This window comes from Pan troglodytes, chromosome X, assembly GCF_028858775.2.
Source record: "Pan troglodytes isolate AG18354 chromosome X, NHGRI_mPanTro3-v2.0_pri, whole genome shotgun sequence".
Classification (NCBI taxonomy): Eukaryota; Metazoa; Chordata; class Mammalia; order Primates; family Hominidae; genus Pan; species Pan troglodytes.
This window is the reverse complement of record NC_072421.2, coordinates 15,911,733-15,929,953: the sequence shown is the minus strand read 5'-3', so window position 1 is coordinate 15,929,953 and position 18,221 is coordinate 15,911,733. Positions and strand designations below refer to the sequence as shown.

At 39.9% G+C, this 18,221-nt stretch overlaps 1 protein-coding gene across 3 annotated transcripts; it reads left to right on the top strand.

Moving 5' to 3' along the window:
* Window positions 1-1,015: 1,015 nt before the first annotated feature.
* On the top strand, window positions 1,016-17,251 carry PIGA (phosphatidylinositol glycan anchor biosynthesis class A). 3 transcript variants are annotated; one of them, XM_063804579.1, is made up of 7 exons: window positions 1,155-1,236; window positions 4,740-5,516; window positions 8,417-8,509; window positions 10,647-10,779; window positions 11,552-11,684; window positions 11,833-12,039; window positions 14,932-17,251. In XM_063804579.1, the coding sequence occupies exons 2-7, from the start codon at window positions 4,802-4,804 to the stop codon at window positions 15,196-15,198; spliced, it is 1,548 nt and encodes a 515-aa protein (XP_063660649.1). In that variant the 5' UTR covers window positions 1,155-1,236; window positions 4,740-4,801; the 3' UTR covers window positions 15,199-17,251. The 3 variants fall into 3 exon arrangements, with proteins under 3 accessions (XP_520945.2, XP_063660650.1, XP_063660649.1); XM_520945.8 differs by lacking the exon at window positions 8,417-8,509 and having other exon boundaries at window positions 1,016-1,236; XM_063804580.1 differs by lacking the exons at window positions 4,740-5,516; window positions 8,417-8,509 and having other exon boundaries at window positions 1,125-1,236.
* Window positions 17,252-18,221: the final 970 nt, after the last annotated feature.

Here is an 18,221-nt window from a genome sequence, read left to right as displayed (position 1 = left end):
ACACTCCATGAAATACTTTCAATACATTTTATTGTGAGCATCTAATATGTGTCAGGGAGTGTGCTGACATTGGGTAAAGAAATTCATGTATTAAACTAAAACTTCCTCAACATCCATTACCAAGAACAGATCCTGCCTCAGTTTACTATCTGGCAGGGAAGGCAGACATTTAACAAGCAAATACAATTTCCGTTTTCAGAAAGAAGTCCATGTGAGATCTCAAGAGACAAGTAATCAAGGATCAGGGTGAGGAGGGAGAATGCAATCAGGCAAACAACTTGAATATCACCTGATAAATGTTATACTTTGGCCAGCATGTGGCCAAAGTACTATTAAAATTAAAAAGTGAGAGTATTTCATTCTCTGGAGGCTTGGGGAAAGCATCAGAAAGGAGCAGACATTTTCAGGGATGAATAGGCTTACACTAGGCTTAATAAAATGGGTGCCAGTAATGGTGGCGGTGATGGTACTCAGAAAGGAATTTCTTCTCGAAAACGCACGTATGGCAGGGATGGGGGATTCCAAGTACCAGCTGTGACGCATGGATGACCGTCACACCACTCTCACTGATTCTTTAGCTTCCTAGTCAAGCACCATCGTAACTAGTTGAACCAGTCGAGTGGGAGTTGATATTTCAGATCAGACCTCGTATGTTTCCCTCAGAGTGTAGAGTTGCCATGTAAATAACAAGATGTCCAGTTAAATTTACATGTCAGATAAAAAACGAATGTGTAGTGAAGTCCCCAATATTTGGTACATGCTTGTATTAAACATCATTTGTGCTTTATCTGAAATTAAAACTTCATAGTTTCATCTGTTTTGACTTTTTGTGTATTTTTATTTATTTATCTGGCAAACGTCCCAAAGCGGTAAGAACCGGCACGGTTTTGCCGTGGCACAGCTGATTACAAACAAAAAGTCTCTCCAATCAGAAGCAAGCGCGCAGGCGTCCGGAATAGAGACGCTGTAACCAAGAAACCAGGGTGAGCACCCACCCTACCGTCGGCCGCTTCTAGGAGACGGGCGCAGGCGCGCGCTGACGTTACATCTCGCGCTTAAGGGTGGGGACGACAGAGCGTCTCTCTCGGACGTGACCTCAGCGCCTCTTTGTGATTGGCTGCCTCGGGGGCGCGGCCCTTGGGCGCGGACGCCCTAGATTGGTGCTGCGGGACAGCAGGGAGGGACTCCGGCTGCAGCCGCGGGAGGTCCGGACACTGGCGGCCATGGAACTCACCGGTGAGTGCGCGTCGCGCCGCCCCTCTCCAGCGCTCTGGGCCGCTTTCGGATGGGGCTGTTCTGCGCGCGTGGGATCGTGGCGGGTGGTGGAGGGGGTGAAACCGACCCGGTTCGAAGCCCGGAAGTTGGGTCGGAGGGTCTCCAGAGTAGGTTGGGGCTGAGGGTGCGTTTAGGGCGGACGCGCTGGGTTCCTTGGCTCAGGCGGGTGGGTCGAGGGACTGGGGTCTCCGGAACCCCGGGCCTGAGACCAACGTCCACTCTTTGGTTGTTTTCTTTCTCTCTTTGGGCCTGGCCATCCCCGCCATGAACCCAGCGGGGTCGCTGTCTGAGCAGGGGTATCCCCTCCTTGGCCCGAGCGTTTCCCCAGCGACCTCTCAGGGAATCAGGGAATGAAGCTCAGACAGTGCCCAGGAATTGTCGGTGGAAGTACCATTCTCTTGACCCACAACTCCTGCCAGGTCTCCCTAAGGTTCTTCAGGAACCTCTACTGCTAATGATTGCCCAGGGCTCGTTGGTCGTGGTCGAGAATTTTACGGTAATGTCTTTGCCACTTTAAGTGGCTGGGTGGGAACCTTGGACAAATCACTCAACTTGTCTGGGTTCTCATTTGTAAAACGAGAGAGGTATTCACTAGAGCTCCAAGCCTTATTTCGGCTTTAAGAGCTAAGATTCTGCGATTGTGCAGCATAATGAACTTTTATGTCAAAGATGTTTGGACTGAAAACCTGGCGGAAGTGGGCAGACTCCTCACAGAACGTTGCAGGCTAATGACAACATTTTAAATGATATCATTTGGTTCATTACTCACTGTTTTTGCTATCGTTCATCTTTTAAAACTGGTAGAACTGGAAGTTCGGGTTTAGGTGACCACAGTAAGAAAATGTTAGTTAAACCACCTAAAAGTACAAACTTGGGGAATTTCAATATTTGGTAATATTGAATCTTAATTAGTAAACTCAGGTCAACAAACACTTCTGGGGTCTTTCTGAGAGTATATTTAAAATGTAGATGAGGCCGGGTACGGTGGCTCACACCTGTAATCCCAGCACTTTGGGAGGCCGAGGCTGGCGGATCACCTGAGGTCAGGGGTTCGAGACCAGCCTGGCCAACATGATGAAACCCCGTCTCTACTAAAAATACAAAAATTAGCTGGGCGTCGTGGTGTGCGCCTGTAATTCCAGCTATTCAGGAGGCTGAAGTGGGAGAATCGCTTGAACTCGGGAGGCAGAGGCTGCAGTGAGACGAGATCGCTCCACTGCACACTAGCCTGGGCAACAGAGTGAGACTCCGTCTCAAAAAAAAAAAAAAAAGTAGATGAATTTGTTGGAGAGACTAGACAGTTAAGCCTTTGCACATACAGTTAATTGGCATTTTCTGAGTTTGCAGGTGAAACCGGAAACTCAGAGCTTTAGGATGGCTTCTCATTGTATAGTTGTTTGTTTTTTGGAGCCTTGGAAATCTCATTTGTAAAGCTGAGGAAGATTTTGACTAGATATCCAAGATTCTTTTTAGCTTTAGGTGTCTAAGAATGTACAGTAGTACTAAATATTGAGTGGGCATTTCACATTAATAAAGCTTTAGGGGACCCCTGAGATAAACATTTCGCACTTTAAATTGAGAAAATGGTCCCAGATACAGCCCATCTCTAGTTTAGCCTTTATCTTTAGACACCGCACTGAAGGGAGGGACACTCATTGAGTTTGAAAGGCCTGCATAACTGATAGAAAAGTTTAAAAAGTGAAGGGAGCAGTTACATAATCACCCTCTTTGGTTTTTGTGTTTCTGTTTTTTGTTTTTGTTTTGTTTTGTTTTTTTGAGATGGAGTCTCGCTGTGTCACCCTGGCTGGAGTGCAGCGGCGCGATCTCGGCTCACTGCAACTTCGGACTCCCGGGTTCAAGCGATTCTCCTGCCTCAGCCTCCCGAGTAGCTAGGACCACAGGCAGGCACCACCACGCCCAGCTAATTTTTGTATTTTTAATAGAGATGAGGTTTCTTCATGTTGGCCAGGCTGGTCTTGAACTCCTGACCTCAGGTGATCCACCCACCTCAGCCTCCCAAAGTGCTAGGATTACAGGCGTGAGCCACCGCACCCGGCCTAAATAATCACCCTCTTTGAATAAGGAAGGAGAACATGTGTGCAGCATGTGCTCTGGTGACATTTGAAAAAGGTGCTCTCAAAAAGATAGTTCGAGCTCTGGGTGTGTTTTAGTGTAAACCACAAAGGTAATGCTAGCAAAACTTTGAGAGTAATTAAATCAGTGGCTAAGCTATAGAGCAGGGGTTGGCAAACTTTTGTAGAGGACTAGATGGTAAATATTTTCAGCTATGTGGGTCATATGGTCTCTGTTGTAGCTACTCTGCTCTTGTAGCACAAAAGTAGCCATTCACATAAATGAATGGGCACACCTATGAGCCTATAAAACTTTACAAAAACAGGCAGTGGACCAGTATAACCGAGTTTGGATCCTGGCCTGTTTTAGTTGTCTGTTATTTTTTACCAAACCACCCCAAGACGATGTAAAACAATAGCCATTTTGGTATGTTTCATGATACTGCAGTGAGCTAGGCTCAGCTGGGTGGTTCTCTTGGTCTTGCCAGTGGTCACTAGGAGGCTGCATTTAGCTGGTAAGTTGGCTGGTTGGCTGGGCCTCTGGCTCTTTCCATGTAGTCTCAGAGCTCTTCCTTCTCCATATTATCTCTTCCCTTGCCCCTCTAGCACAGTAGATGGATTCCTTACACTTTGGCTTAGGATATCTAAGAGTGCACAAGTGAAAACCACCACACCTTGGAAACCACCACACCTTTTTTAGGCCGAGGCCAAAAATTTGCACATCACTTTCACTACCTTCTATGGGCTAAACCAGGTCCAAATGCAACGGGAAGGGACTATACTATAGAAGGGCATAAATACCGGAAGACATGACCGCTAATGAATCAGACTGCTACATTGTGTTACCTCTAAGCACTGAATAACTGAACAAATTTCTTAACCCCTTTAAGCTTTAGACTTTCCATTTATAAGATGGAGTTGATAACTCATGGAGTTTTGGTGAGGCTGCAATAAGATATAGAAGAGTCTTAGCATGTAGTAGCTGATGTATAGTGGCCATTTAATAAGTATTAATAGAAGCTGGTAAAGTATAAGAGTAAAGGGGAAATATATAAATGTGTGTATGTATGTGTGTATATATACTTAATTATTGGAAGAGACTGGTTTGTTAACATGGTAAACCATGATATGCTGTGGTGTAACAAACTTACTATTTAAAGTTACATGTAGCAGTATTTTTAGGGCAAAATTAAGACATGGTAGAACCTAGTTTTGTTGTATGTAAATGCCAAGCAAGTAAATGTCAAATGAGTAAATTGATGATTTGCTTTATTTTTAATTCTGGGGAAAGCTAACAAATTTACATTAACATTAAAACAGTATCTATATCTGGATTTGTAATATGGAATGTGTTTTGTTTCTGAGCTGAGATCCTGTTTTACTCTTTTTCAGGTAATAGAGGACACATCTCTTAACTGGGTTGCTCTAAGAACTGATGTCTAAACCGTCTCAGCATGGCCTGTAGAGGAGGAGCTGGGAATGGCCACCGTGCCTCAGCTACACTCTCTCGGGTTAGCCCTGGAAGTCTTTACACATGTAGAACCCGTACCCATAATATATGCATGGTATCTGACTTTTTCTACCCAAATATGGGAGGCGTGGAAAGCCACATTTACCAGCTCTCTCAGTGCCTGATTGAAAGAGGGCATAAGGTTATAATTGTCACCCATGCTTATGGAAATCGAAAAGGCATCCGTTACCTCACCAATGGCCTCAAAGTCTATTACTTGCCTCTGAAAGTCATGTACAACCAGTCTACAGCCACGACCCTCTTTCACAGTCTGCCATTGCTCAGGTACATATTTGTTCGGGAGAGAGTCACGATAATCCATTCACATAGTTCTTTTTCTGCTATGGCCCATGATGCTCTCTTCCACGCCAAGACAATGGGGCTTCAGACAGTCTTCACGGACCATTCCCTTTTTGGATTTGCTGATGTCAGCTCGGTGCTTACAAACAAGCTTCTAACCGTGTCTCTTTGTGATACAAACCACATCATTTGTGTGTCTTATACTAGTAAGGAAAATACTGTACTAAGAGCAGCACTGAATCCTGAAATAGTGTCCGTCATTCCTAATGCTGTAGATCCTACTGACTTCACTCCAGACCCATTTAGAAGGCATGATAGTATAACTATTGTTGTTGTCAGCAGACTTGTTTACAGAAAAGGTAATGAAATGATAGCTATAATTGCATTGTAGACTTTTTTCCCTATAGAAAGCTGTTGAATACTTGTATATAATGATTGTTTGGCTTTTCATTTTGTTTTATGGTTTTATAATGCTATAAATTATAGCAAAGAAAGTTCTAATATTGGTTTATATATCCAAGAAGAGAGATTTTTCAGGATGGTGGTGAATGCTGTCCCCCAACCTTTGATGTTTTAATGGTTACTAAAAATAAGAATAACCTGATGCTGTTAAATTTCAGGTCTTTTTAAAAATTAAAACAGCCCTGCACATGTGGTAAAGAAGTAGAGGGCAGGCCATGTACGGTGGCTCACACCTGTAATCTCAGCACTTTGGGAGGCTGAGGCAGGCAGATCACGGCGTCAGGAGGTTGAGACCATCCTGGCTAACATGGTGAAACCCTGTCTCAACTAAAAATACAAAAAATTAGCTGGGCATGGTGGCAGGCTCCTGTAGTCCCAGCTACTCCGGAGGCTGAGGCAGGAGAATGGCGTGAACTTGGGAGGCGGAGCTTGCAGTGAGCAGAGATCGTGCCACTACACTCCAGCCTGGGCGACAGAACGAGACTCCGTCTCTAAAGAAAAAAAAAAGAAGTAAAGGGCAGAGCTCACAGATGGCTTTTTTCTTCTGATTGCCAAAGTAATGTCTTTTCATTGCAGATATTTTGGAAACTAAGAAAAGCACAAAGATGAAAACTAAAATCAGCTGTAACTGTATTATTCAGAGATACCCTAATGAGTATTTTGATTTATAGCTTTCCTGTCTTTTTTATGTGTACGTACATATACTGAAAATCAGTGGGCTTGCTCTGCACGTTACTGTATTGTAGCTTGCTTGTTTCATTTCATCATGTATAAGACATTAGTAACATATTGGCAGGTAAGTGATGAAGAAAAGGGGATTAGATGTCCTGGGATCAGATGATGGGTCTGTCCTGCTGTGTGATCGAGGACAAGTAGCTTAACATCTCTAAGTCTCAGTTTTTTCATTCGTGTAATGTAAGCAACATTGGGAACCTCGCAAGGGTTCAGTGATAGTTCCTATAAACTATTAGCCTAGTTTGTAACTGTCCACTATTATCAAGGAGGTTTTTGGGTTTTTTTTTTGAGACGGAGTCTCGCACTGTCACCCCCCGGGCTGGAGTGCAGTGACGTGATCTCAGCTCACTGCAACCTCTGCCTCCCAGGTTCAAGCGATTCTCCTGCCTCAGCCTCCCAAGTAGCTGGGATTACAGGCGCCCACCACCAAGCCCAGCTAATTTTTTGTATTTTTAGTAGAGACAAGGTTTCACTATGTTGGCCAGGCTGGTCTCAAACTCCTGACCTCGTGATCCACCTGCCCCGGCCTCCCAAAATGCTGGGATTAACAGGCGTGAGCCACTGCACCTGGCCAAGGAGGCTGTTTTTTGTACCTCTACAGCACTTAATGGACACTGCAGTTGAATGTGTGGAGGCTTGTTTACTAAAAGTCTGACACAGTCTGGTTATAAAAAACAGTGTCTTCTGAGTGCTATTTGAAAACCTGTCCACTAATCAAAAGTGTCATTTATAGTAGGGAATCATTAAAAAAAATACATAAATACATACCCCCTTAAATAGTTAATATTTGAATTAAACTCAAAATATTAATACACACTGAGTTGCCCGTAGTTTGATGTAGGATTGCAGGCTTTGAGTGCTGGGCCACTGGTTTCAGCTGCATCTTGTACACCCTCCTTCATAAAACATAATCTACCATTGCTACTTTGAGTTTCTTTTGGGTGGGGTCAGAACTTAAAGGCGTATGAACTGATATGCTTCAGGAGTTTTAATTTGTTTTCAATTTTATACAGTAGTTTAGGACACCCCTCATTTGCCAAGAACTTTTTTCTGTGACATTCCTTTATTGGATTTTTCAAACTGTTCAGCTTAGTTTTTGTGGATACTCTTTTTGTCAGTTTATATGATAATTAAATTACTCAACACGACGATAACAAGTACAACTGACATCAGACAGATGTGTGAACAAACAACTGATTCTTGACAAGCACTGAATTCAGTGGTGTGCCAGTGTGCTAGGGAGTGGCCTAAAATCTAGATGTGGGCCTTGGTCAGTTTACGTTTGGAATGGAGAACCTTGATTGACCCAGCAGTCCATTTAAGTGGAGGTTGGCAAGGAAACTTGGCCTGAACTTCATTTTCTGGTTTGAAGGCAATGACATGCTTTCATTCTTTAATCAGGAACATGTGAACCGACTGGCATTCTGTATTCTGAATTCCTCCTGGGACATTAGTGATGTGTTTTTTTGTAACTTAGGAATTGTACCTAATTTATTTTTTAACCAAATAGCGTATCTTCTTGAGATGGCTAGCTGAGAAAGAGTATGACACATGTGTGATCAAGGATCAGCAAAACTAACTACCCATGCAAAGATTAAACCTGTTACCTTTACTTCCCTAATGTGGTATTTTAACCAGCTGAGCTAACCACCAATGGAGTGATGGTATGGCCTTTCCTGTACTCAATTCAGTAATTGAACAGTTATTTATCGAACCCTCTCCAGATGCCAGGCACCCTGCAGAAAGTAACATTCTGAAAAGGAACAGCCATGCCTGTAGCCCAAAAGTGAGTAGTTGTATTAATGGTCCATTCCTTATTAACAAATTAATTTCCTCAGGAGTTTATTGGACCAGATATCAAAGTCCCACTGGAATGTCTTAAGTGAGAGAGAGGATAAATCAAAGTTTTCCTTATCCAGGCTTTTTGGATGTCTTTTTCCTGAGCCTTCTCTTCCAAGCCTGTTTTGCTCTCAGTCAGGATTTACCAGCACTCTGCATGTGTAGGCACGCTCGCCTGCTTCCTTCTGTAGTGGTAATGACAACCTACATTTGTATTCTGCAGTTGATAAAGCCTGTTCGTGGTACAATACCTCATTTGACCCTCCCAACAACTGTAGGGTAGATGTTATCTACATGAAATTGAGTCTCAGAGAGGGTAAGTAACTCACCCAGGTTACACAGTAAGTAACAGAGATGACACACGAGTTCAGCTTTTCTGGAGCTAAGTTCTCCTCTTCCTCCACCCATGCCCAGCCACTCATATCCTAGGTGTAGATCAGAAGGTTCTTAAAAATATTGTTAGACTGAGCTTTAAAAGCAGTTTGGATCAGAGATTTTCATTGTCTGTTTTGTGTTCACATGGCAGTCGAAAGTCTCTAGGTTCCATTGCATTATACCCTTCTTAGAGGCTCCAGAATAAATTTTTTTATAGTGGTGGGGAAAAGCCCTTATTCTTAGAATAAGAATATAGATCATTGGTAATAGTAATCAGTTCCATTTCTTATGAGATAGTTGTCAGGATTAAATGACATAATGAATTTAAAGTATATTGCCTGTCATAGCAAGCACTCTGTTACTGTTAGCTATTATCATTTATGACTATTGCTGTATGTTGTTTTTTGTTTGTTTGAAGAATGGGCTCTTAACCTTGTATGAGAAAGAAAAGGGTGAGGAAGAAAATGGATTGAAGGAATTGTAGGATACTAAATGTTAAAAGTCATTAAACTACCTTCTGGTTTATCTAGAAATCCAATTGAGTGATTTGTTAGTAGACATGAAACAAAGATAGCTATGATTTTAATGAGAAGCCTTCATATTCAGAAAAGCTGCATGGGAATTTTTGATACATACAATAATAGTTTGAAAGTACTAGCAGAGTTTACTTAATGGATTCTACTTTGTATTATTTAATAAAAATGACCCTATATATATATGTCATTTCTCCTGTCATCTATTTTATAACTGATCTGCCTATTTGGGGTGGAAGATTAAGAAATACAATTCTTATGTGTGTGTGCATTTTTAAAATTAATAAACTTAGCTCTAGGTGGATTATTTTATATTTACTTTTACTTTTTTTTTTTTTTTTTGAGACGGAGTCTCGCTCTGTCTCCCAGGCTGGAGTGCAGTGGCGCAATCTCGGCTCACTGCAAACTCCACCTCCCGGGTTCACGCCATTCTCCTGCCTCAGCCTCCCGCGTAGCTGGGACTACAGGCGCCCGCCACCATGCCCGGCTAATTTTTTGTATTTTTAGTAGAGACGGGGTTTCACCATGTTAGTCAGGATGGTCTCAATTTCCTGACCTTGTGATCCGCCTGCCTTGGCCTCCCGAAATGCTGGGATTACAGGCGTGAGCCACCGCCCCCTGCCTACTCTTACTTTTGAATATGTACGTTTTGTAATTGTTAATGAACTAGATTCTTAAATAGTGTTGACATTGTTGGGACTTTGGATAGCCACTCACTTTTTCAGACTAATAGGGCATAATTTACTTTATTGTTTTCTATTACCTGAGATTGTGTTTATATATTATAAGAAAATCATTTTGGAGAAAAAAGGAGCCAAGATGCATCCTTTTGTTCTATGGACTGTAGTGATCTAACAGTTGATGCCCTGCTGCCTTCATTTACCCTCATTCCAGGAAAGTGGGCTATAGCTGGTTTGAACTTAAATTTTGCGATAATGTAGCGTTCACTGCAAAATTCTCTGTACCAGCCACATTTTAAACAAAGTGGAGGCAGCAGTTAGATTTCGTTGCTTAGCCTTTTCCTGTGGCAGTAAGTGGGATCACAGACTGATAGAATTTTATAGCTGAAAGAGACTTTAGGTACATAGGTATCTTTATTTTATAGATCATGAAACTTCCCCACGATCAATGGGCTTACTGGTAAAAAAAGCTGGGAAAAGACCCAGATCTCCAATCAGCTGCCTGCTCTGGAGAAAACGAACTCAAACCTTAGCCACCTTAAATGTACCTTTTTTAGAAGTACGCAATGTATAAACACAAGTGAATAACTTAAAGAATAGTCTGTTGAGATGAAACAGAATAGTCCATATTTTGGGTGTGTGGAAGGTAATGCATGTCAAGGTCTACGTCTTCAAGAATTGTAACTCTTGGGGGACCACTGCCAGTTTGCAAACAATTCCACTCCTGGAAAAGGTTTAAGAGAGTTTCTCTCCTTTATGGAGTGCATAGCTAATACTTTTCAAAATGAGTGGATTCTCAGTCGTTCTGGTGAATTTTTTTAAGTTTAAATATTAATATCTCCAACATTCAACTTTATATTTTCAGGGATCGATTTGCTTAGTGGTATAATACCTGAACTCTGTCAGAAATATCCAGATTTAAATTTCATAATTGGAGGAGAGGGACCAAAGAGAATCATTTTGGAAGAAGTTCGGGAAAGATACCAGCTGCATGACAGGTATTGATGAATTTCATGTTGTCTTGAGGGAGAAGATGTCAATTATCTCTATTTGGTTTTAACTGCATGCGTACCTTAGATGTGTTGCTTCTCCTGCATGTAATTGATATACATATAATTGATATAAATCTAATGCAAGGACTGTTTTCAAAATTTTTATATAAATAGGAAACCTAGTTAATTCACAATTTTATTTTTTCCATTAGCCCAATATTATTTGACTTTGGGGGGCCATTGTTGGAGGCACCATGAAAGGCACAAAAAACAGCTGCTTTAACTGGAAGCGTTTGCAGATTTCCAGGCCATACTGTGTAGTGATTTAAGTAATAGGGCTCAAATCATGTAAATTGCTCTGCACATACAGATTTGGACAAGTCTCTTCCTCAATAACTTACACAACACAAGGCTTGTACGTGTAAAGCATCAATTTTAATAAAAAGGCCATTTTCCTGTTTACAAATGGCACTTTAACATTAAATTATCAAAGTTTATTAATATTATTACATACAGACTAGTTTTGGAGAAGATAAAGTTTGATATGTGTAACAAAAGTTAGAAATAATGTTCGCTGTATGAGTTTTAACCCAACTGCTTTATAAGGCTGTTTCTATTAGATCAGTGTTTGGTGATACTAATCTTTTGAGGTGGAGAACATTAGCAGCAATAAGAATTTAAGTGTAATATAAATAGCAGACTTGGTTTATAAATTAAATGTCTTTTGTAGCATGAGTTTTCACTCCCTTCTTTCTTCCCCTCTCATTTAAAAAATCAGGGTGCGTCTTTTGGGAGCTTTAGAACACAAGGATGTTAGAAATGTCTTAGTTCAAGGACATATTTTTCTGAATACCTCCCTTACTGAAGCATTCTGCATGGCGATCGTGGAAGCAGCCAGTTGTGGTTTACAGGTAAAAAGCTTTGAGGGCATTCATGGTTGGGATTTCTGTGTATTTTGAAAAATAATGAGACACATTCCATAATAATGTTTTAACTGGTTTTGTTGATCTTCCTGAGGTATGATTATGGTGGAGTATGTGTTCTTTCTTTCTTTTTAAGGTTGTAAGTACCAGAGTTGGTGGAATTCCTGAGGTGCTTCCAGAAAACCTTATTATTTTATGTGAGCCTTCAGTAAAATCTTTGTGTGAAGGATTGGAAAAGGCTATTTTCCAACTGAAGTCAGGGACATTGCCAGCTCCAGAAAACATCCATAACATAGTAAAGACTTTCTACACCTGGAGGAATGTTGCAGAAAGAACTGAAAAGGTATGTCACATGCTGAGAAAAGATTGTGTCTGAACTCTTACTTGATGTTTCACGTACATATTTGCTTTTTCTTACATAGATGTTTACCATTTTTGTTCTATTGCTTAAGTTGATGAAATCTCTTCCAGATGAAAAGAAACAGATTTTGGTACACACACCGGGCTAAGTGTCTGGTCAAATTATTGCGTTTGACATTTGAAAATAGCAGTAATACAGTCTAGCCCCCTCATTAAACTGGGCATAAAGAAGTTACAAAATTTTCTAAAAGTCACAATGAGTAGAGACAAGACGAGTATTAAATCTACTCTTAGATATTTTCTTGAAGCTGTTGATAATTCTAAAGCAAACATCTCTATTAGGAAATGCATGGTTTTGCTGATGGCAGCAACTTTATAACTTGTGAATATTTAATTCAGGCTACTTCCTAAACCTCTTGTAGCCGTTTTGCTAACTACTGTGATTTTCTCCAGGAAAAGGATTTTTGCATCTTTGGGCTGATTGAGAACATAGTAAGTTAGAATTCAAAATGTACGTGACAAACGTGGGAAAAATCACAAATAAAAAGCAGCAACAGAGAATTTCCAAAAGGACAGGTATAGGAAATAGATTAACACCCTTAGGTAGGAGATTACAGTTGTGGGAAATGCTTCCTGAATTTGAATTAGGGACTGCTTTCATTCTCAGTTTCATCCTTTACGTCCTTTTCATGATGTTCTCTGCCTCATACCTCTTATTACCATGTAACAAGCTGAACAGAAACAACTCAGCTTCTTAGTATGTAGAAATTGTGAACCAGAAAGATAACCAGGTGGAACATGGAGAAGGTAGTAGTTTAGAGTAATGCTACCAACGTGATATTCAGTGGAGCAATGAGTTTTTAGCCTAGAGTAGATAGCAAGTTGGAGCTGAGGAGAATAGCTCTTTACTGTAAGGCTTTCTTACTTGGTTTGAATGATGAATTCCAGTATATAAGATGAACTCATATTTGAATGGAAGTTCTAAAAACTTATCTCTAAAAATTGTCTTATACATTTTCCATTGAAACATGAGATGTTTGCGACAGTCAAACATTTTTGACTGAAGCATTTTGAGACATTCTGACCTTCTACAAGTCTTGTACTATCTCCCCCATATGAAACATGGAAAGTTGGAGTCTAGTGCTTACCTGTTGGGAGTACATGTCAGAGTCCCCGGGCAGCCTTTTCAGACTCTCTCTACTCCATCTTGATGTCCCCCTGCCTCCCCAACCACTCCCTAGATTCCAATGTTATCCTTTAGGAGCAGAGATAGAATTGGGGGTATAATTGGCAGGGATATTTGGTCAGACAGGTTATTTTGATGATACCATCCTGATCTCCACTCCCTTTGAGAACCACGGCACTGTTAAGTTGTGACTTGACCTTCTTGATTGACATCGTATAAACCCCAGAAGCGTGAGCCACTGTAGGTAATAAGTTAACAGGGAAAGAACTGTGGTGACGGTTTGTCAGCATATAGTAAAGGGGCTAATTGGGATTTTTTTGGTAACCACATTTTTCTTTTGGTTAAAGTAATAGTACAGCATCTGTATTTTTTTTAATTCTATGGTGATTTATAATACACTTTTAGAAAAAAGTAAATCCTTGCCTATAATGGATTGTCATCGCTAACATTCTCTTCATAATAGTAAATTGTTATTTTATCACTTAAAACTATAAGTAGATTAATTGATCTGAAATAAAGCTGGACAGAAAAGTCAGTTTGTAGTTACTCTTTTAACCCTATGACATTTTAATTCATTTCAACTCCTCCTTCTTAGTTTAACTGTGCTATTTAGGAAATCGATCATGAAATTAATTTGGAGTTCATGCTGTAAACATACTTTTTCAATTGCAATTCACCAGTCTCAGCATAATTCTCAACATAATTCTGATTAAAATGTTTGTATTCAGAATGTCCTTAGGGTAAAAGAGCTCGATGAAAACATGCCGTACCTTTCAAGGGCTGTTGACCTGTACAACATGCACTGCATGTTATAACTTTCTTGAGTTCAAAAGGAGACGGTTTAAAGGTCTAATATATGAGACTAAGCACAAGTAATACTCAAATTACAAAATATGAATGTTGGCCCATTTGATGTGTTCTGAACAAGTATGTTTAAAGATCTTCGTTTTTTGATATTTTAGAGCTTAGTACTTAGCAGTGTTTTAAAAAGCAAGCCACCTACTTGCTCAGCAAAAAACGTTATTTCATTTGCCAGCATTTGACCTATACTATCTACTGAAATTTCCCCCATCTCTTTATCTTCTTTTATTTGAAATCCATGAAATGCTTCTGCATGTCCTCACCATCCATGCTCAGCAACATGTACAGCCTCATGTGGCTGTTGAAAGAGGAGCCTCTGTGTTCCCAGAAGTATGCTAGATTGTAGCTCTCTGCTTGTGGTTGATGTCTGCCAGATGCCGGTGAGAGCATCTCAGCTTAGTCAAGGAATCTTCAAAGGCAAATCCTGCTTCAGTACTGCTGAAGTCACTGCTGAATTAAATATTGACCCTACAGTGGTGACCCCAAAAGCTGTTCAGACTTTGCGGGACTTTGGAATTCTAGTAGTTGGCTAAAATTGATGGTGACTCCCTAGGGGAGAGGAACTGTGGCTTATTCTTTGTATCACACAGCCTCTAGCCCGGTGTCTTGCCCAGAATAAGTACCCAATAAGTTTTGAATCAAATGGCAATAATTATCGTGATTAAGTTCATTAAGGATATCATTACTATGACAACAACAACAAAACACAAGCAACTTTTGTTTGTATTTGTTTATAAAATGTTCCTGCAGGATCGGGTCATTGTTTATCATGGGACAGGTGATGGGGTGATAGGTGAAAGTGCTCACACTTGGCTTCTCTCCCTCCAGGTATATGACCGGGTATCAGTGGAAGCTGTGTTGCCAATGGACAAACGACTGGACAGACTTATTTCTCACTGCGGCCCAGTAACAGGCTACATCTTTGCTTTGTTGGCAGTTTTCAACTTCCTCTTCCTCATTTTCTTGAGATGGATGACTCCAGATTCTATCATTGATGTTGCAATAGATGCCACTGGGCCACGGGGTGCCTGGACTAATAACTATTCTCACAGTAAAAGAGGGGGTGAGAACAATGAGATATCCGAAACCAGGTAGAAGGAAGCCTAGATTGTAAGATTTTAAACATTTGTAATAGTTCTATAAAGACTATGGAAAATAACCTTGCTTTTGGGGGGTTTTTGTTTTTTTAGAGTTAATTTAGTAAGTTATGCTACCTCTATATCATTCAATATTTTCTGTTGAGGAAAGATAAAAATTTATGCAATTCCTGAGTGTAGAAACTTCTTGCACTTATTTAAAATTTAGGAGAGAACATTTAAGCCACTCAGGTATGAAATTTTTCAGACTACTGAAATCCCTGTAGCAGAGATGTTTTAACATTATATTTTGAGAGCTTTGGGTGCTGAAGGGCCAAACGTTTTCTGGGCATTTTTTGGCCAGTTTTTAGTGTTACACCATTAGACACTCACCAGATGTTTACAAGTTTTCTTTAGGGGAACTACAACAATTATATGAACTGTTTTATATCATGTTCATATACATTTATTAGGAATCTAAATCATGTCTTTGAACATTTATTAGGTTCACTCAGTAGGTGTTACATATAATTAACAGGTTCCTTGAGTAAGATAGTCCATCAGTTACCAGCACATTTTGAACCCCTGCTCTGTGTAGAATGTTGAACTAGATGCTTCCCGCCATTAAGGACCAGGGGTGCATTCACTCTTTGTTTACCATTCAGATGGCTTACTTCATCGTAATTGTGGTTGATATGAGATCAATATCCAACATGCCAAAAATGCTCATGCCAGTTAATGCCAGGAAAAATATCACCGACACACTACTAGTACTTTGTTCCTGTTGTATGCATTCTCCTAGGTAGAGCCTCCATCTTCAGTTGTGTTTTTGAAGGTATTTTTTGCTTTTTAAATACTGGGGACCGATATCACTGTTGATAGTGCAGAGAAACCCTCCACATTTTTCAGTGCATAATTGAGTTTTCTATAAATGCCTTCGTGTTTTCTGAGCAGAATGTACGAGGTGTGCCATCCCAAAACCAGCTGCTACCCTGTCCTTTTAATGTAAGTCACTCCCCTTCACTGTGGCCTCGCTGATGTCTGATAAGTATTGTCAGTGTGGAAAAGGCTTTACTTCAGAATGGTTTATTTATAGCAAACTAAGTTGAAAATTTTAGAAACAGTCTTTGTGGGTGGATGTTATTAACTGTAATTGTTGTTGCCCAGAGCCATGGGTTTTTTAACCCCAAATTATCCACATGGTGTGTATTATGAATTCTTTGAACTCTTAAGGTTTTTGTGAGAAAAGGACTGTGAATTCAAAACAATGAGGCACTTGTGGGTGCACTACATAGATTCTGACAGTGTTGTGATTCTGTATAGGATTTTTAAAAATGACAACATTCACAAAATTTATTACTTTTTAAAAAATAACATGCCTATTAACTGGTTGCACTGATATAAAGGAAATATATTTGTGTTTTGTTTGTACTAAAATGCAAAAGCAAGAGTGCAATTTTTAAAATCTAGAAGTTAGGGGTTTTGTTGGAGAAAAATGGACTGATCTTTAAACTATTCAGTCTTATTGGGATTTTTATGCATAGAAACTCACATATAAACATGAAATAAACAGTGCCAGTATTCATAGGAAAGTGAGAAACTGTAATATTTGGCCATTATTCTATTCAACAGGTTTTAGAGGCACGCCACCATTTTTTCCTTATATTTTTGCTTATTTTTTTTAAATTGTCATTTAATTCTTAAACTGTCATTTATTTGAGATGGAAATAAGATCTAAAGTTAGTTGCCTTTGCCTGTAAAACATGTGATTTGCAAATTATTATTTTTCTTCTTTTTTTAACAAATGGAAGTAAATTTGTTTCACGTAAATCTTAATTTTCAACCTTTCTGGATACCTTAATTGTAACTGTCAGTTTGCACTGGTCGGTATATGGAAACACATTGCTCTACCCTGCTACTTACGTTGATTTTAAAGTGAATTTACAGTGATGAGAAATTTGTGAAAAATATATTGTATTTCTTTTGATGTTTCAAAAGGTTGCCTATGAAAAACTGATTTGTTAAAACATGCTACATGTCCAAAAATAAAGACCAGAATGACATTTTGATAATTTTCTGAGTTTGTCTTATTTTATGAACAGACTATTATTTACTAGTGGAACAGGCTATCCCTGCCCCTGACACATTCTTTTTCAGTGCAATTTGGATGTGTTGCTTGGTCTATTAGTAAAACAAGAAATACCCTTTGGGCGATGAATTACTCTGTCATTTTTTGTTTCTAGAATATCTTCTCTGTCTCACTCATGGAATAGTGAGTTCAATTGTGCCTTTGTTCCCTTACCCAAATAAGCCCTTGTTTTTCACTGCCCTAGCATTATCACGTGAGACAAGGAAAATATCTACAAACTATACTGTGTATGTGAGCTACATAATTATGCTTTCTACTTTGCCCAACACAAATTCATAAACTTTCTTAAAACATTATGAGACTTGTGATTTTCTTTCTTTCTTTCTTTCTTTCTTTCTTTTTTAGCTCATCAGCTATTAGTGTATTTTCATTTATTTATTTATATATTTTTGAGACGGAGTTTTGCTCTTGTTGCCCAGGCTGGAGTGCAGTGGCACGATCTTGGCTCACTGCAACCTCCGCCTCCCGGGTTCAAATGATTCTCCCGCCTCAACCTCCTGAGTAGCTGGGATTACGGGCGCCCACCACCACACTGGCTAACTTTAGTATTTTTTAGTAGAGATGGGGTTTCACCATTTTGGCCGGGCTGATCTCGAACTCCTGATCTCATGATCTGCTGTTAGTGTATTTTATGTGTGGCCCAAGACAAATCTTCCAATGTGGCCCAGGGAAGCCAAAAGATTGGACATCCCTGATTTAGTTTCTCCTACTCCTTTTGTGGGAAGCAGTGGAAAGCAGTCACCTATGTTTATGTTTTGATTTATCTTATGCCAAAACTTATTTTTGGCAAAGTCAGGGTAGTATAGGTCTGTGTTTACTTTTGTGAAGTAATTTTAAAGCCTCTTTATCCATCTCTGCATTCCCAAATGGATGTGGCTAGATGTTAAATTGTA